At 49.3% G+C, this 18,905-nt stretch overlaps 1 protein-coding gene across 5 annotated transcripts in view; it reads right to left on the bottom strand.

Moving 5' to 3' along the window:
- Positions 1–18,905, bottom strand: part of MIGA1 (mitoguardin 1) — a 48,439-nt gene that overhangs the window by 23,697 nt on the left and 5,837 nt on the right. For all 5 annotated transcript variants that reach the window (XR_014492095.1, XM_083359396.1, XM_083359399.1 and 2 more), the window contains 5 exons: positions 10,957–11,134; positions 7,891–8,027; positions 7,095–7,221; positions 5,911–6,047; positions 5,096–5,219 (listed from right to left, as the gene is read on the bottom strand). Coding sequence is in view for 4 of the 5 variants with exons in the window: in XM_083359396.1 (XP_083215522.1) it covers positions 5,096–5,219; positions 5,911–6,047; positions 7,095–7,221; positions 7,891–8,027; positions 10,957–11,134 (703 nt within the window). In the remaining variant the exon portion in view is untranslated. The remainder of the gene's footprint in view (positions 1–5,095; positions 5,220–5,910; positions 6,048–7,094; positions 7,222–7,890; positions 8,028–10,956; positions 11,135–18,905) is intronic.

Below are 18,905 nucleotides of genomic sequence, written 5' to 3'. Positions count from 1 at the left end.
GAGTTTGCAAGAGCGCGAGATCGGCCGATTTGCATTTCTGGCAATCTCCCTCACTCCGTTTCAGCTTGCTTTCTGCAAGAGAAAGCCGGGCTGCAGGGCCGCCTCCGTGGGTACTGCTCTAATGCAGAGAGGGAAGGACAAAGAGGGAGGGAGGGAAGGAAGGAAGGAAGGAAGGAAGGAAGGAAGGAAGGAAGGAAGGAAGGAAGGAAGGAAGGGACAATGGGAGAGGGAGGGAGAGAAAGAGAGAAAGAGAGAAAGAGAGGGAGAGAGAGAGAAGGAGAAAGAATTTTTTTTCTTGTTTTCCTGCTCTAAAAACTGGGTGCGTCTTATGGTCCGGTGCGTCTTATGGTCCGAAAAATACGGTAAGTTAAAATAGATACTTAGCCCTGGCAATACGTCAGAGGTCTTTAATTTCTAGGAAAATCGTATATAAATGTTTGCAATATTAGATACATACATGACATTAGCATTAATACTAATAGGGAATAAATGGTTAAATAGTAGAAGTTGTAGGAACCTTGGAAGATTATGTAATTTTACAATTCACTATACTGCAGACAGGGAAAACTAAAGGCCGTCAAATTAGAATTTCAGACTTGAATGCAGTTGACTTCAGTAAGCTAAAATGGAAAAGGTTCCATTGATGGAAATCTTGAGGGTGAACAATATTTAGCAAAGTTGAGAGATCCTGAAAAATGAAATAAATGAGGCCCAACCAAAAAAGAAAGATAGGAGATACCTGGTGAATCTGGTATAGTTGCATAAAGTGCTTTTTGACAAAATGAAAAACAAAAAGATCCAGTTTTAAAATTAGAAAGAGGCATATAACTAAAACAGATTATAAGGGAATAGCCGAAATCTGTAGGGAAGGCTAAGGCTCAGAAAGATTGCAACTGAACACCAAAAAATAAAAAGCATTATATAAATATATGCAAACAAGAGGAAGTAAAGGAAGCAGTGCTTGGAGAAGGTGGCAAGATGATGATAGCAACAGGGACAAAGCATAACTACTCCATTCCTATTTTGCAACTGTCTTTGCACAAAAAGAAAAAGTGGTCCAACCTGCCAGAAGCTGCATCATTGTAGGGAAGTAGGTGGCAGAAAACAGGCAAAAAACCCTTCCCAACAATATGTAGTTGAATCTCAAGAAATGCAAGGTTCTGCTCGTAGTAGCAACTTCAAGATAAGCGGTATTTAAATAAGTCGAGGCTTTTCAACCAGTGGTACAGGTACCACCTGTGGTACATTGGCACCTGGCAGGTGGTACGTGACCATCCTAGAAAAGTGGTAGCGGGGGAGGGGAATGGCAGCACTGCACAAGCCTGAGCGAGAGATGGCTGGAGCTGCAGGGCTGTCAGGGCTCAGCAGACTGCCAGGATCAGCGCTTCTTTGGGGCTGTCAGGGCTCAGTGGAAGCGCCAGGATCAGTGCCAGGCTCTAGGTGAAGCTCAGCGCTGATCCTGGCGCTTCTGCTGAGCCCAGAAGAAGCGCTGATCAGCTGGAATGTTGCAGCATCTCCAGGGTCTTGTGATTTACATTCAGATGCTTGGCAACTGATTCATGTTTATGATGGTCACAGTGTCCCAGGGTCATGTGAAGTGACCAAAACCTGCTGTAACCACCCAGCAGAGATTTAGATTTTAGATTTTATTAGATTTATATACCGCCCTTTCCCAAAGGATTCAGGGCAGTTTACAGGGCATTTTAAAATCACATCAATATAAAATACAAAGTTAAAAGAGAATTAAAAGATTAAATTATCCCTGAAAATAAAACCCCAGTTAAAATTCTCAGCCTGGGTCAGAGAGCTCAAAGAGCCAAGTCTTCAGGTCCCGGCGGAATGAGCGTAGGTCAGGGGCAGTCCTGAGCTCCACGGGCAGCTGGTTCCAGAGGGCAGGCGCACCCACAGAAAAGGCCCTCTCCCTGGGTGTTATCTGCCGGCAATCTTTTACTGGCGGCACCCTGAGAAGACCCTCCCTCTGCGAGCGCACTGGACGAAGGGAACTTGATGCTGGCAGCAGGTGTTCCCTCAAATATCCTGGACCCAAGCCATTTAGGGCTTTATAGGTCATCACCAGCACTTTGAATCTCACCCGGAGAGCAACCGGAAGCCAATGCAGCTCACGGAGTAGAGGTGTTACATGGGAGTATCGGGAGACCCCCATCAGTTCTGCACCAGTTGTAGTCTCTGAATGGTCCTCAAGGGCACCCCTATGTAGAGAGCATTGCAGTAGTCTAAACGGGAGGTCATGGGGGGAATAAAAACCAAACCCCCACCCCACCCCACCCCCGCTGCCAATCCTCAACAGAAATGTTCACAACAATGAAAACCTCGGACAGGAGGGGAAGAGTGCCACCAGGCGGGGAGGCAGGTGTCTTGCTTGGCTGTGGCTTAGGGGGCACTTTTTTCAGTGCCATTGTAACTTCGAACAGTCACTAAGTGAACTGTTGTAAGTCGAGGACTACCTGTACTTCATCACTTTTTTCCGAGGTTGGTTTTTTTTTTGGTCATCAAGTTTTTGACACCTTGCTAGGCGACTGGTGGTACTCGGACATTGCCATATCCTAAAAGTGGTACAATGGGTGAAAAGGTTGAAAAACCCTGAAATAAGTTACTGAAGATGGAATTTTTTTTTTGGAGAGCCTTCTCCTGATTTTATAATGCCATTATAATTTTAATTGTTTTTCCACATTTGGCGTAAGCCATCAAGAGTCTTTTGGAATGCAATGGGATAGAAATATATTTATCTGACTCAACAGTAGTGTTTGTGAGACATATCTGGATGTCCTGACAGAACACAATGTAAACATAAGCCAGAATTGTGCTAATCATATACTTCTATGAACCTTGGTGGAGCAGTGGGCTAATGCCTCCTTAAGTAACACCAGCTGCCTGCAATTATTGCAGGTTCGCATCCCACCAGGCTCAAGGTTGACTCAGCCTTCCATCCTTCCGAGGTAGGTAAAATGAGGACCCAGATTGTTGGGGGCAATAAGCTGACTTTGTAAAAATGCCGCTTGGGGGGGGGGCAAAAGCCCTAATAAGCAGGCATATACATAGAATGAAGGCTATTGCTAAGCACATTGATTTGTGCTCAGATTGTAAGCCGCCCTGAGTCTTCGGAGAAGGGCGGGATATAAATGGGATTAAAAACAAAAAACGTCTCTGCCACCTACATTAGATGATGTGATCTAATTAGGAACACTCTACTTGATAGAAATTCTTTCTTGTAGTCTCACCACAGACCCCATCCTGCCAAGGAAAGGACTGAACAATAAATACCCAAGAACTCAGGAGAATGAAATATGAATCTGTCCTTTTTGGAGTTTAGTGATAAATATGGGAGATCATAGACTTATCCTTATATATATTTTAAAGGAGCAATAGTAGAAGCTGAAAAATATGCCTCTAGAGTTGAACAAGGGAGTCCTCTGGGTTCATCTAAGACCTACATTTGACAGCTTTGTGTGTCCATAGCAAATAGGAATAAAGTAATTAAAACTTCAGTTATGGCAAGTATTACAAAAGGGCATGTTAGGTACAACCTATTTAAAAACCCTTTAGCTTTTTTCTATAAACTGTTGGGAAGTGCCTTACAACAAGAAGTTGAATTTTTCATGCCTGGGACCACAAATATATAGTTATGATAAATGTGTAAAAATTAATATGCTATTTTTCATAAAAGAAGAAAGATGTCTTTTTAAACAATAATTTGTAACATTATTCTAATTATGGCTCAGACATATTATGAAATTTATTCAATAAAATAGTAGAAGTTACTAACTTGACAGGAAAGAAAAATTAAAATGGGAACTGATGCTATACAAATTTAATAAATAATAATAATAATCATGGGATATGTGCATCAATTTCAACATGTTACAGTACGATTTATAGCATGAGATCAAACACCCAAGCTCCTTCCTAAGTTCCTCTACACGGTGCTAGAAAACTAAATTAAAAGGTAACTTACCTCAGGAAATACATTCAAATGCAATATCAAAATAATAAGAATTCTGATCTCTGGTGATCATAATTTCAGAATCATAATTTGGTATTAGAAAAATGACCTGCAGAGTCATATTTTGGTATTAGAAAAAGCATGACTTACATTTCACAGAGATGAGTTGCTTGGTATATTTATAACCAATTCTACCCAAGCCTCTGGCTGCTAGTTTATCAAAAGTAAGGATTCACAGTGTAAGGAGAAATTATCTATTGCCTCTGATAACTAGATAAAGTCTCCTCCCACTTGAACTCAATTCCTGGTGACTTCATGAAGATGCTCATATAGTTTTTTTGGCTACAAAACAGAAGTGGCTTGCGATTGGCTTTTTGTGGATGTTCAAGTTAAAGTTCCCAATCTAACCTACAGCCCAGGTAATCACTAATTGTCTCCCATAGAAATACAAACCAGATCCAATCCTACCAAGTTTCCTAACCCAGGTAAGATCAACAAGGTAAAAACCTCTCTTGACTTCAACCAAACAAAATGACTATTTGAAAAGCAAATTTCCTAGGAACAAACTGGTATCAATATAAGAATTCATTTTCCTAAAAAAAACCAAAAAACCCAAGAGGTATATTCAGGTAAGTCTTAACATGATTTGCTAACAATATGCTGCATCATAGTTAAGAATCCACCAAACAGTTTATACTTAATTTTTATTGAGATTCATTTGACATTTGATTGGCCACTACCTATATAGCTATACACACTGGCTAGTAAACATCAGGACTTTATTTGCATATATCTATTTTAAAAAAATACTCCAAATATTTTTGATGCTTACTTTCATGATTATAGAAATAAACCCAACTCTGTGGGTCTCTTATGGAAAAGTATGAAAGAAAAATACAAATAATTAATTTACCATTATCCCAGAGTCCCTTAGTTATCAAGTGTAATAGTTAGTTCAGCCATCTCTAACTAGGGGTCTCCCAATTTGTTGGACCATAATAATTCTCAGTTAGCACAGGTCATCTCTAACAAGAGTTACAATCATGGACATCTGGAGGGCACAGAGTTGAAAAAGGGAACTGCATTGTGTCAGGAAACATGGAAACTTAAAAACAAAAAAACAAGAAAACTTACCAGCCTCATTGGCAAAGGACGCTGGATCAGATGCTCCAAGGGAGGCTTCAAATTCTTCCTGAAGGCGGTAAGCTCTCTGGAGCAAAAGTTCAAGCTTATGTATAAACTCTGCGCTAATGATATCCTGTAAATAGACATTACAAGATATAAAATAACATTTTAAGCAGCTAACGGAAATGCTGAGATGATTTGCTCACTTGATTAATTTACTGTGGTAATTAATTATTTAGGCTACACCATATGCAAGAACAGCAGGACCAGAAGAATTAAATAAAGCAGCAGTTAGGTTATTTACCCACTCAAATTAATCAATACCAACATGTTTACTTCTAGATATATCCTACGGGGGGGGGGGAATGTAAAACGCACACAAAATTTTCATTTGAGCTCACAGACGTTCCATAGACAATATACGTGTTTGTAATACAACACAAAAGATATGTAAAAATACATCACTTGAAATGTTTATTTTTTTCTCTCTCTGATTTTATGTATAATTATCTTTAGTGCCTCAAAACCATTATGGGCAATCATCAGATGAACACAAGTTTTGGCACAAAAAATGTTTAAAATATTTCTGATGTTAAAATTATAACAAATATTACAACTTGGTATTGAAGGAGAATGACAATATAAGCAATGTATTCTTGGAGGAGGATTCATTTAAATGGCAGATACAATCTGCCTTTCTCAATGTGTTCAGTGGAAAATGGAATATACAGTTTTAATACGTGTATCCCCCCACCCCATGCTCATATAACAGCATAAAGTTACCTAACAAGCAGCAAATGCTGTGTGTGCTGACATCTTCTTACCTCTATATGTTCTTCTGCAATAGCATCACCTGCTCCAAGCTTGATGGCACCACAGCTGGCTTCATCCTCAACTTGTCGGTTCCGAAATGTCAATGCCTGTTCCCATCGTTGTAGTGCTTCTTCAAATAGCTCCATCCCTGAAAAAAAAATGGTAAAGTTTCCTTATATCACACATTTTCTTTGTTTTACCTGCAAGTGTGAATCACTCTCCCATAAGCACACTGTACTAGATGTCCGGGCTAGGAAATCTTGAGAGAGCGTGTCAAAATTCTAAACCCCACAAGAAATCTGCATTCAATTAGCTGTCTTTTCCTCCCATTTTATTTTCCTGAAGGTGTATTTGGAATACAGCTCTTAACACCCCAACAAGCATAGTCAAAAGGGTTAATTAGATGGATTTAGTTTCCATCACACTGAAGTGTTAAGAATAAATACCTCATATTCTTAGAAGCATAAGACTGAGTGGGAATATTCAGACCACGGGGTTCAACCTTCTGCTTTGGGCAATAATCCATCCTAAACTAATTCAGGGATTTTAAGAATGCTATAATGATGCTTTTGAATTTTAGTGTTGGACAAGATTCCTGAGACAGCCAATTAAACAAATAAATGGATCACAGAACAAATAAAGCTAGAATTCCCAACTGAGGCACAAATGACCAGGTTCAAATTATTCTACTTGAGATACAGTATATGAATACCCAGCTCTCATTAGAAATCTCTAATTTTGAGAAAGAAAGAAAGAAAGAAAGAAAGAAAGAAAGAAAGAAAGAAAGAAAGAAAGAAAGAAAGAAGAAGAATCAGCAGCTAGGTGGATGGACTCAGTTACAATGGCAGTCAGTACACTATTAAAAGACCTGAAAGGTCAAGTTAGAGATAGATCATCATGAACAAAATCTACATGGTTGCTAAGAATGGACACTAACTTGATAGGATAGGATAGGATATAATCAATAAGAAACGATTTTGTGAATCTGCATCTAATACTTTTACACAGCATCTATTAAAAAATCAATGCACTCATATCTTTTATTTAAAAAGGCATACTAGTTACAGTATTCTTTACAACAGCATATATTTTTGCACTGAATGGTGAAATGTTTTATAATCTATTTATTTTATTTTGTTATACCATACTTCTAATAAAAATAATAATAATAATACCATAAATATTACATATTTACCCATCAAGTATAGGTTTTCTGGAGTAGTTACTGGAATATTGACTAGCTTGATATTATCTTCCTCTGCTTTATCCCAGGAATTAGAATTCACACAAACACAACTAGGACAAGAGGTGGCACTGTGGGCCTAATTTGAAAAACAAAAAACAAAAAACATATGCATGTAAGCCAAAGGAAACATAACAATTTATTTCTAGTAGTTGCATTTTACTTTTGGTTTCATGAAAAATAAGTACAAAAATGAGGAAATCAAAAGAGCCTTGGTGGAGCAGTGGGCTAATGCCTCCTTAAGTAACACCGCTGCCTGCAATCAGTGCAGGTTCGAGTCCCACCAGGCTCAAGGTTGACTCAGCCTTCCATCCTTCCGAGGTAGGTAAAATGAGGACCCAGATTGTTGAGGGCAATAAGCTGACTTTGTAATAATGCCGCTGGGGGGGGCAAAAGCCCTAATAAGCAGGCATATACATAGAATGAAGGCTATTGCTAAGCACATTGATTTGTGCTTTAGATTGTAAGCCGCCCTGAGTCTTCGGAGAAGGGCGGGATATAAATGGGATTAAAAAAATAATAATAATTGTGGGCCTATAATAACTGATTTCCCTATTCTAGGAAAATAAGTAACCATTTCTGTGGAAAATATTCATGTATTATTTTTAGTCAAATGCTTTTTTTTAAAAAAAGAGAAGTATGTGAATATAGCACTTGCTTTTTATAAAGAGTTCCTCAAGCAGAGAAAACAACCCTCTGTTTTTCATTCCTAAAATACATACAATAGTTCTCAATAGATCACACTTACTGAGGCCAAACTCTGCACGGAACCAGAATATTTATTGAAGAGATCACCACTGGCATGGATGTAAGATTGAAAACCTTTTTCTTTGATGGAATTCAGTGAAAGTGTTAGATTTTGTCTGCTACTGCAACAACTAGAATCTGTGGAGGTAAAGAGGGTGAATAATAGTGTTAACTTACATGCATCTCCTTTTCCATTAACTAAGGAAAAAGACTTTAGAAAAATCTTAAATTTTAGAAATACATGTATATCCTATTAATGCTATATAATGGATAATGAGATATTATATATGTAAGCCTTGATCATCATGTTTTTGTCTATAGTTTTCTGTAGGAAATCGTGCACATTTTATGGACAACATGATATGAGGATGCGAAGTAAAGCTACTATTTGGTGCATGGTATTTAGTTTATTAGTATATATTACAATAGAGCTAGAATTATATGGAAGCAAATTCAATTGAAAATGCAGAGGGCAAAGGGACAAACAGAAGGAAACTGCTGCCACGGCAATCGTCAGATAAGCAGGGCTTGAACCCTGGCAAAGTAACTTGAGAAAACATCTCAGATAAGATACTCCATAGTTCACATGAAATTAGACTGAGGAAGGGAAACTTATTCAGACTTGCAAGATTTTTATAGGAGGACTGGCAGAGCGAGGGGGATGGGTGAAAAGGGATTAGCCTAGAATTAGAACATTGTCACAATTGAACAAAGTTCATCCAACCTTGACTGCCGTTAACCCTTATAAAACTCTAATCAGGTACTGACCATTACCGTGTCCCCAAAATAAGGCCTACCCAAAAATTAAGCCCTAGCATGATTTTTTAGGGTGTGCCTAATATAGGTTCTACCCCAAAAATAAGCCCGAAGGGGTGGGCATTGCTAGCACAGGAGGCAGCAAGCACATGGAAGCCAATGGTGTCTGGCAGCAGCTGCAGCCCGTGCAATGCAGGTAAGTCCGAGGGGGGAGACAGAGGCGGGGAGAGGCAGATGACCTGGATGTTCTGTGCGGCTTCCTGGCTTGCGGGAAGCTCGCAAGGCAGCACCAGCAGCAGGCAGAAGCAGAGGCATGGGGGGGAGGCAGGTGATACTGACATACCACCCATTCTGTCCCACCATCTCTCGGCTGTGCTGAGGTAGGCAATCTTGATGCGCCACCCACTCCGTCACATATCTCGGCTTGCTTGCGACCGCAGCGTAACATAGGCAAGCCGACAGACAATGGGACAGAGTAAACGGGGCTTCAGGATTGCCTGCCTCCCCCCTGTGTCTCTGCTTTTGCCTGTGGCTGCTGCTGCACGAGCTTTCCACGAGCCAGGCAGCTGCACAGTGTGTCCAGATTGCCTGCCTCCCTCCTGCCTCTGCCTCTGCACTCGGACTTACCTGTGCTGCGCCACGGGGCTGGTGGCCTGCTGCCAGACTCTGTCGACCCCCACACGCTTGCCACCTCTTGTGTGTGTGGCAGGGGTGGAGCGCCTGGCCGGGCTGATCACCCTGATACTGTGTTTCCCCCCCCCCAAAAATAAGCCCTAAAGTGTCTTTTGGTGCCAAAAAATGTAAGACAGGGTCTTATTTTCAGGGTAATATGGTAGTTGAGAAAGTTTTTGCACATTGGCTTTTAGCAATAAATCAGTTAAACTGAACCTTCACATGTGGACCTTGTTTTTCACACTTGACAATTCTGTTACTATAGCTGTTACAATAAAAATAGTCCTGACTTATATGGTATTGCTTTCTTAGTCTGGTCAACCTCATAGGGCTAGATTGTACAAGAGTGAAATAATAACACTATTTACATTCCACTTGTAATCCAATACTTCATTCATCACATATGAACATTTGGAACTATGCTTTATTTATCCAGTTATACTTGTTTCCATGTACCGGTAGTCCTCGAGTTACGAGTGTAACGGAGCCTGCCTATTCCACTCATAACTCGAAAACTCGTAGTGTGAATCTTGTTCCTTTAGTGAGATCACTCTCTTGCTCGTTGAAATGCACATAGCTCGTTAAGTAATGAGGTATTTCAGGGTGGGGAAGGCCATGGAGAGCCTAGTGATGGAATAGGCTCCCAAGGTCTCCCCGACCCACTAAGATACCTCATGCTTCCCCATCCCTTCCTGCCACGCGGGACTCACCTGGAAAAGATTTGGGCTACAGAGGCCTGGAAAAGACCTCCGGAGCCCAGATCTATGGCTAAGGAGCAATTTTTGCCTCCCCTGCGGCCTGATCCAGGCCTCCAGAGCCCAGATTGGGCTGCTGGGGGCTGCAAAATCGCTCCGCAGCCATGGATCTGGGCTCCCTAGGTTTGGAAAAGGTATTGGGCCACGGGGGGCTGCAAAATCATTCCATGGACATAGATCTGGGTGGCAGAGGACTTTTCCAGGCCTCTAAAGCCCGGATCAGGCTGCTGAGGGTCCCCAAAATCGCTCTGCGGACATAGATCCAGGCAGCAGAGGCCTTTTCCAGGCTTCCGGAGCCCCAATCCAGCTTCCGGGGGCACTTCGAAGCGTCCCCCAGCTTCGGTTTGGTTCTCTGTTGCAGAGAACAGAGGCCTAAAGAACCATGAGATCACGCTAGATCAGTAGTGTGAGATCTCGCTCCACTGATCTCACATCATCTTGCGTTATTTTAGGCCTCCATTCTCTGCAAACACATCGAAGGCCTGGAGCAGCCAAGGAAGTTAAGATTCACCATCTTCGCAAGTTGAGTACTGAAGGCCTGGTGTCTAGTGAGACCCGTGGCGGGGGCGGGGAGGAAGGGAAGAACCTGGGTGAGTGTTGCAGAGCCACTGCAGTCACTCGTAAGGACAAATGACTGCTGTGGTGCCGTAATACTCATAATTTTGGGAGTTGCTCATAAGCACTAGGGGGCGCTCATCACGTAACTTTGAACAACCGTTAAGTGAACGCTCATAACTCTGGGATTACCTGTAATTGTAAATTATGCAGCATAGACCTCTGATGCTTCTTTGAAAGAAAGTATCACTTCAATAAGGCTTACTTCCAAAAAAGTATCAAGTAACTCTCTTTGAACATTAGTTTTTCATAGAGAAAATGTCGCCTACTTTTCTCTGACCCAGATGTTTTTGCATAATCGAACATCAGATGGTCTGATTCCCATGGAGATATTTTCCTGGTTTTCTTCCCACGTTTTCTTTTGAAGTGATGGGCAAGAAAAAGCACTGTTATGGCACTTACTGCTGTTATCGCAAATAGTTTCTTTAACCCTGGTGAGATTTTAACCTTAAAACAAATAGTTAAAAAAGTTATATTACATTTGTGCAGAAATACAAAAAAAAAATATTTTATAAGCATGTTACATTCATGTATTAAATATGAATTCTGCATCCAATGATGTAAGCACTTCTATTAATATATGAACCTCAATTCACATTCCTTAGCGTATTTTAAATGAAACTGTAATTTTAAAATTACAATAATGTTAGTAACACAGCTGCCCGACTCTATGGCGAGTTACATTATTCTACTTACATTATACTTGAGACAAGTGCATTTGTTTGTAGTTATTTTGGTAAAATAAATGTTTTATTTTTTTGCATTACTTCCAGAAAATCCAAAAAGTCGATTTCAAATGCCATGCCCTACTACCAGGGACCTCAAAATGTGTGTTTGTGCATGAAAAGAAATGTGAAATTCAAAAATACCACAATTTTCAATGAAGATCTAATGGACTACATCTATATGGACTACAAAAATTCACCACTGCCTTGGTGGAGCAGTAGGCTAATGCCTCCTTAAGTAACACCAGCTGCCTGCAATTACTGCAGGTTCGCATCCCACCAGGCTCAAGGTTGACTCAGCCTTCCATCCTTCCAAGGTAGGTAAAATGAGGACCCAGATTGTTGGGGGCAATTAAGCTGACTTTGTAATAATGCCGCTTGGGGATGTGTGTGAAAGCCCTAACAAGCAGGCATATACATAGAATGAAGGCTACTGCTAAGCTTGTAAGCCGCCCTGAGTCTTCGGAGAAGGGCGGGATATAAATGGAATTAAAATAAAAATAAAAAATAAAAAAATATGCTGATGGGAAGGAAAGAAGGAGGCACAATGAAAATCAGCAGTGTGTGGCAGGCAGATTGGGAAGTGGATGGAGCCCAGGGTAGAATTTTTTTTTCCCCCGGCTCCAAAGATGGCGGACGCGCTGGGGAGAGCTCCGTAGCCCCCAACGGTAAGGCGTCCCCCCAGGAGCCCCCCAGGGATGTCAGCGGACCCCTGGGGTGGGGCCAGAAATTTGGGCAGATGAGCTGGGCAATGGTGCCGCCCGCTGCCTCCCGAAACAGCTGCAGGGGTGCCGGGACATCTCCGCCTCGCCACCTGGGCCGTTGGCAACCGTTATAAACGGGGGCCAACGCCTCTGCCCTGCCTCTACCTCTGTTCATGCTGCCGGGCAGGGGCGGCGTCTCCGCGGATCAGCTGTGCGGCGGAGGCGCCTTCAGGCATCCAGGAGGGGCCGGAGGCTCTGCTCTGCCCCGGCCCCCTGATCGGCTCCTGATCGGCTCCCGGGCGGCAGCGGCGTCTCCGCGGATCAGCTGTGCGGCGGAGGCGCCTTCAGGCATCCAGGAGGGGCCGGAGGCTCTGCTCTGCCCCGGCCCCCTGATCGGCTCCTGATCGGCTCCCGGGCGGCAGCGGCGTCTCCGTGGATCAGCTGTGCGGCGGAGGCGCCTTCAGGCATCCAGGAGGGGCCGGAGGCTCTGCTCTGCCCCGGCCCCCTGATCGGCTCCTGATCGGCTCCCGGGCGGCAGCGGCTCCGCGGATCAGCTGTGCGGCGGAGGCGCCTTCAGCGGCGATGGCGACGACTCCCAAGCTCCAGCTCGGTCGCCTATTCGGGGAGCCGGCAGCCACGATGGCAGTGGCGGCAGGGCTTCCCCAGGCCCGCCCCCTGGCCCTTGGCAGGCATCCAGGAGGGGCCGGAGGCTCTGCTCTGCCCTGGCCCCCTGATCGGCTCCTGATCGGCTCCCGGGCGGCAGCGGCTCCGCGGATCAGCTGTGCGGCGGAGGCGCCTTCAGCGGCGATGGCGACGACTCCCAAGCTCCAGCTCGGTCGCCTATTCGGGGAGCCGGCAGCCACGATGGCAGTGGCGGCAGGGCTTCCCCAGGCCCGCCCCCTGGCCCTTGGCAGGCATCCAGGAGGGGCCGGAGGCTCTGCTCTGCCCCGGCCCCCTGATCGGCTCCTGATCGGCTCCCGGGCGGCAGCGGCGTCTCTGCGGATCAGCTGTGCGGCGGAGGCGCCGGCGGCGAGGACTACAGCGGCGACTACAGCGGCGATGGCGACGACTCCCCAGCTCCAGTTCGGTCGCCTAGTCTGGGAGCCGGCAGCCACGATGGCAGTGGCGGCAAGGCTTCCCCAGGCACGCCCCATGGCCCTTGGCACGCATCCAGGAGGGGCCGGAGGCTCTGCTCTGCCCCGGCCCCCTGATCGGCTCCCGGGCGGCAGCGGTGTCTCCGCGGATCAGCTGTGCGGCGGAGGCACCGGCGGCGAGGATGACAGCGGCGGCGGCGACGACTCTTCTTTCCCAGTCTGGTCGCCTATTCAGGGAACCGACAGCGACGGTGTCGGTGGCGGCAGGGCCTATCCAAGCCTGCCCCTGGACCACGACAACCATCGCAGCCATCCAGGGGGGGCCGGAGGCTCTGCTCTGCCCCGGCCCCCTGATCGGCTCCTGATCGGCTCCCGGGTGGCAGCGGCGTCTCCGCGAATCAGCTGTGCGGCGGAGGCGCCTTCAGGCATCCAGGAGGGGCCGGAGGCTCTGCTCTGCCCCGGCCCCCTGATCGGCTCCTGATCGGCTCCCGGGCGGCAGCGGCTCCGCGGATCAGCTGTGCGGCGGAGGCGCCTTCAGCGGCGATGGCGACGACTCCCAAGCTCCAGCTCGGTCGCCTATTCGGGGAGCCGGCAGCCACGATGGCAGTGGCGGCAGGGCTTCCCCAGGCCCGCCCCCTGGCCCTTGGCAGGCATCCAGGAGGGGCCGGAGGCTCTGCTCTGCCCTGGCCCCCTGATCGGCTCCTGATCGGCTCCCGGGCGGCAGCGGCTCCGCGGATCAGCTGTGCGGCGGAGGCGCCTTCAGCGGCGATGGCGACGACTCCCAAGCTCCAGCTCGGTCGCCTATTCGGGGAGCCGGCAGCCACGATGGCAGTGGCGGCAGGGCTTCCCCAGGCCCGCCCCCTGGCCCTTGGCAGGCATCCAGGAGGGGCCGGAGGCTCTGCTCTGCCCCGGCCCCCTGATCGGCTCCTGATTGGCTCCCGGGCGGCAGCGGCGTCTCCGCGGATCAGCTGTGCGGCGGAGGCGCCGGCGGCGAGGACTACAGCGGCGACTACAGCGGCGATGGCGACGACTCCCCAGCTCCAGTTCGGTCGCCTAGTCTGGGAGCCGGCAGCCACGATGGCAGTGGCGGCAAGGCTTCCCCAGGCACGCCCCCTGGCCCTTGGCACGCATCCAGGAGGGGCCAGAGGCTCTGCTCTGCCCCGGCCCCCTGATCGGCTCCCGGGCGGCAGCGGTGTCTCCGCGGATCAGCTGTGCGGCGGAGGCACCGGCGGCAAGGATGACAGCGGCGGCGGCGACGACTCTTCTTTCCCAGTCTGGTCGCCTATTCAGGGAACCGACAGCGACGGTGTCGGTGGCGGCAGGGCCTATCCAAGCCCGCCCCTGACCGGCTCCCGGGCGACGGCGGCAACATCTCTGCCCTGCCCCAACCCCCGCACCTGTTCGACTCCGGCGACGTCCCCAAGCGACCAACGGAGGCGCTGCGGACCAGCTGGGTAGCGGAGGCGGCGGCATCATCGGCAGCGGCGACGGCGAGTACCCCGCGGGGCCCTAGCCTGTCATCTCCCCACGGGCCCGAACACCGGCGAGGGCAGTGGCGATGGGGCGCCTCTAACCCGCCCCCGAGCCGCTGCAACTGCTGCAGCCATCCAGAGTGGGGCCGGTGCCTCCACCCTCGGCTCCCTATTATGCCTCCCTGGGCAACAGCGACGCCAGGGATGATCATGAAAGACCCCGCGGATCAAATGGATCAGCTAGGCGGCGGAAGAGACAGCCGCAGCAACCGCCCTGAGCGGGACCGGAGTCGTTGCCCTGCTTCGACCTCCTGGCCTGCTCCTGATCAACGGCGGCATCTCCCTGGGATCAAGGAGATGCCACAGACCGGCTATGCGGACCCGATCGACCACCACCGAAGGGCCTTTGACAGCGGCGCTAAACTTCTCCAGGCCCCGGTCACCCAATCTCACCGAAAACCCCTCGACGGCAGCACCACTAGATGCGGCGTGGCGTCCACGGCCCGCACCCTAGGTGCCGACGGTATCTCCGTGCCGATCAACACCCCTAAAGACGCCAGGATGCAGCTGAACGTTGGAGATGACGGCGACTAGACCACCGAGGCCATCAACATCTGGCCTCCTCCAGCTCCGAACCCCCCTGCCCTCCCTCGCCCCACAGGACATGATGGGCCTGGGTGCAAGCCACGGTGGCAGAGTGGCCTGTCCTACACCTGCAGCCCCATAGAGGTGAGAGCTCTATGGGGTATGCTTCACCCAGAGTGGGTCCTGGACCACCCCCAGAAGCAGAATCACAACCCATCGTGAGAGGATGGGGAGTGGCCTGCTTCTGGGGTTCACCCAACCAAGTGGCAGTGGCTGGGTGACGGTCCAGATACCCACCTACCCGACTAGACCCTCCTTCTAATGCTCCACCCAGGGGACCGCCTTCCCAATGCTCCCCAATGCTCCCTATGCGTCTTCAATATTCTTGCATAGATCTACTCGCCCTCAGGAGTTCCCCCCTCTCCTGGGTTCGTCCTGCCTTCAATACATCAAACCTCGATGACGGGCCCGACCATTGGGCCTCTGAGAGATGGCCAGGCAGGGTCAGGGGCCTCCATCACAAGACCAACAAGAGGCCCCTGGTTAAGTTTCTTGTTAAGTTTTTTGTCGGGTTAGGGAGGGGGGCGGGAAAAGAGTATGGCTGCTCGGGGAAGGCAGGCCTTCCGGGTGCCATAACGCAGGCCAGGCTTACGACCATTCGCGATGGTGAGAAACGAGGACCAGTCGCCGACAATAACCGATGGCGTACTGACGAACATCCTATTCCCAGGATGGTGGGGAACGGCAGAAGGTGCAAAACAGAGGGCCGTATCGTCACCGGGAGTGTCATCTCCGCTCTGTACAAGCGGTGAGACGCTCCGACCCTCTGTACTTCCCCGGAGGACCCGGGAGCGAAGGTGTGCAGCCTCCTATGCTAAGGCTGGTCTACCTGAATGCCAGGTCCGTAGCTAACAAGGCACACCTTGTCCGTGACCTAGTGGAGAGCGAGCACGCGGACCTGGCTTGCATCACGGAAACCTGGCTGGGCCAAGAGGGTGGTGTCCCTCTGGTTCACCTCTGCCCGCCAGGTTTCCAGGTGCTGCACCAGCCTCGGACCCATGGGAGGGGCGGGGGAGTGGCAGTTATCATCAGGGAATCCCTTAGCCTGCGAGAGATCACCGTCCCTCAGATGGTCGGGTGTGAGTCTCTCCTACTGAGATACGGCCCGGGGGCGCAGTTGGGCCTGCTGCTGACATACCTACCACCTAATCGTGCAGCGGCAGCCCTGCCCGAGCTACTCGATGTCCTCTCAGGGTTGGTGGTTGAATTCCCAAGACTCATGGTCTTGGGTGACTTTAACCTACCGTCCCTGGGAGGATCGTCCGATCTGGCTCGGGAGTTCATGGCTTCCATGGCGGCCATGGACCTGTCGCAAATAATTTCTGGACCGACTCATGAGAGAGGCCACACCCCAGACTTGGTGTTCTTGTCTGGACGGTGGCGCGATGATATCAGTGGGGGTGCCACGACTGTTATGCCCCTGTCATGGACCGATCATCACCTCGTGCGGCTAGACTTCCCCTTTGCCACCCCCCGCCGTGGGTGCGCGGTGCCAACCAGATGGTACCGCCCTAGGCGCCTAATGGACCCTGATAGGTTCCAGGCAGCGCTTGGGGACACACATGCACTCCCTGCTCACAGCTCGGCGGATGCCTTAGTGGAAGCCTGGGAGAAGGCAGCCACGGAGGCTCTGGACCGAGTTGTACCCTTGCGGCCTCTGACCCGGCGCAGATCCCAGCGAGCCCCATGGTTCACCGCGGAGCTCCGGGAAATGAAGCGTCGGAGACGGGGCCTAGAGAGCCGTTGGAGATCCAGTCGATCCGAATCCGACCGATTGCGATTAAGAATCCTCACCAGGTCTTATCTCGCTGCGATAAGGGTGGCAAAATCCAACTACTTTTCCACCCTCATCGCGTCCGCAGATAATCGCCCGGCTGCCTTGTTCAGGGTGACTCGCTCCCTACTGAACCAAGAGGTGAGGGAGGAACCCTTGCAGGGTCGAGCCGAGGAATTCGGTCAATATCTGCTGGATAAAATTGCTCGGATCCGAACCAGCCTGGACTCCAACTGGGCTGAGTTGGAAGGACAAGGCATGGACAGTCTTGTCGACGTCATCTGGGAGGAATTTGATCCTGTGACTCCTAAGGAAGTGGACAGGATTATGAGGAGGTTGAGCTCCTCCACATGCTTACTGGACCCGTGCCCTTCCTGGCTGGCATATGCAGCTCGAGAGGGGACACGAGGCTGGTTCCTGGCGGTCATCTCCGCTTCTCTGAGTGAGGGTCACTTCCCCACCGCCTTGAAGGAGGCGGTGGTGAGACCTCTCCTCAAGAAGCCCACCTTGGACCCATCCTCATTGAATAACTTTCGTCCAGTCTCCAATCTTCGCTTCCTTGCGAAGGTTGTTGAGAGCGTGGTGGCGCACCAACTCCCTCAGATCCTGGATGAAGCGGTTTATCTAGACCCGTACCAATCGCTCTGATAAATGATCTCTGGAGAGCCCGGGACAGGGGCCATTCCTCTGTCCTAGTCTTATTAGACCTCTCGGCGGCTTTCGATACCATCGACCATGGTATCTTGCTGCGACGCCTCAGGGGACTGGGAGTGGGAGGCACGGTTCTGCGTTGGTTCTCCTCCTTTCTCCAGGGTCGCTCGCAGTCGGTGCTGACAGGGGGACAGAGGTCGACCCCGAGGCCTCTCGCTTGCGGAGTCCCTCAGGGGTCGGTCCTCTCGCCTCTCCTGTTCAACATCTACATGAAACCGCTGGGCGAGATCATTCGCAGCTTTGGAGTAGGGTACCATCAGTATGCTGATGACACCCAGCTTTTCATCTCAACTCCAAACAACATCAGTGATGCCCTCGACGTGATGTCCCGCTGCCTGAAAACGGTCCGGGAATGGATGGGGAGGAACAGGCTTCAACTGAACCCGGACAAGACTGAATGGCTGTACGTACCGGCAAGCCAGGATACTCAGAACATCCCATCCCTTAACATCGGGGACAAGTTACTACCCCCTGTTGATAGGGCCCGCAACCTGGGTGTCCTCCTTGACTCGCAGCTCTCCCTGGAAGATCACATAGGAGCTGTGACCAAGGGGGCCTTCTCCCGGGTTCGACTAGTTCGCCAATTACGGCCTTATCTGGACCTGGATGCCTTACGTACAGTCACCCATGCTCTTGTGACCTCTTGCCTAGACTACTGTAACGCTCTCTACTTGGGGCTGCCCTTGAGATCCACTCGGAAGCTTCAACTGGTGCAAAGTGCAGCGGCACGGACACTCTTGGGAGCCTCCCGATACTCCCATATCACACCTCTCCTCCGTGCGCTGCACTGGCTTCCAGTTGCCTTCCGTGTGAAGTTCAAGGTGCTAACAATGACATACAAAGCCCTACATGGCATGGGTCCGGACTACCTACGGGAGCACCTTCTGCCAATGTCAGCACCCCACCGTCCTGTGCGCTCCCACAGAGAGGGCCTCCTCAGGGTGCCACCGCTCAAGGAATGTCGGCTGGTGGCCCCCAGGGGGAGGGCATTCTCAGTGGGTACGCCAGCCCTCTGGAACAGCTTACCAACCGAAATCCGGATGGCCCCCAACCTCCGCACCTTCCGGCGCGAATTAAAAACTTACCTGTTCCA

This window comes from Vipera ursinii (assembly GCF_947247035.1).
Source record: "Vipera ursinii genome assembly, chromosome: 3".
In the NCBI taxonomy this organism is placed as follows: Eukaryota; Metazoa; Chordata; class Lepidosauria; order Squamata; family Viperidae; genus Vipera; species Vipera ursinii.
This window is presented reverse-complemented; position numbering and strand designations above follow the sequence as displayed.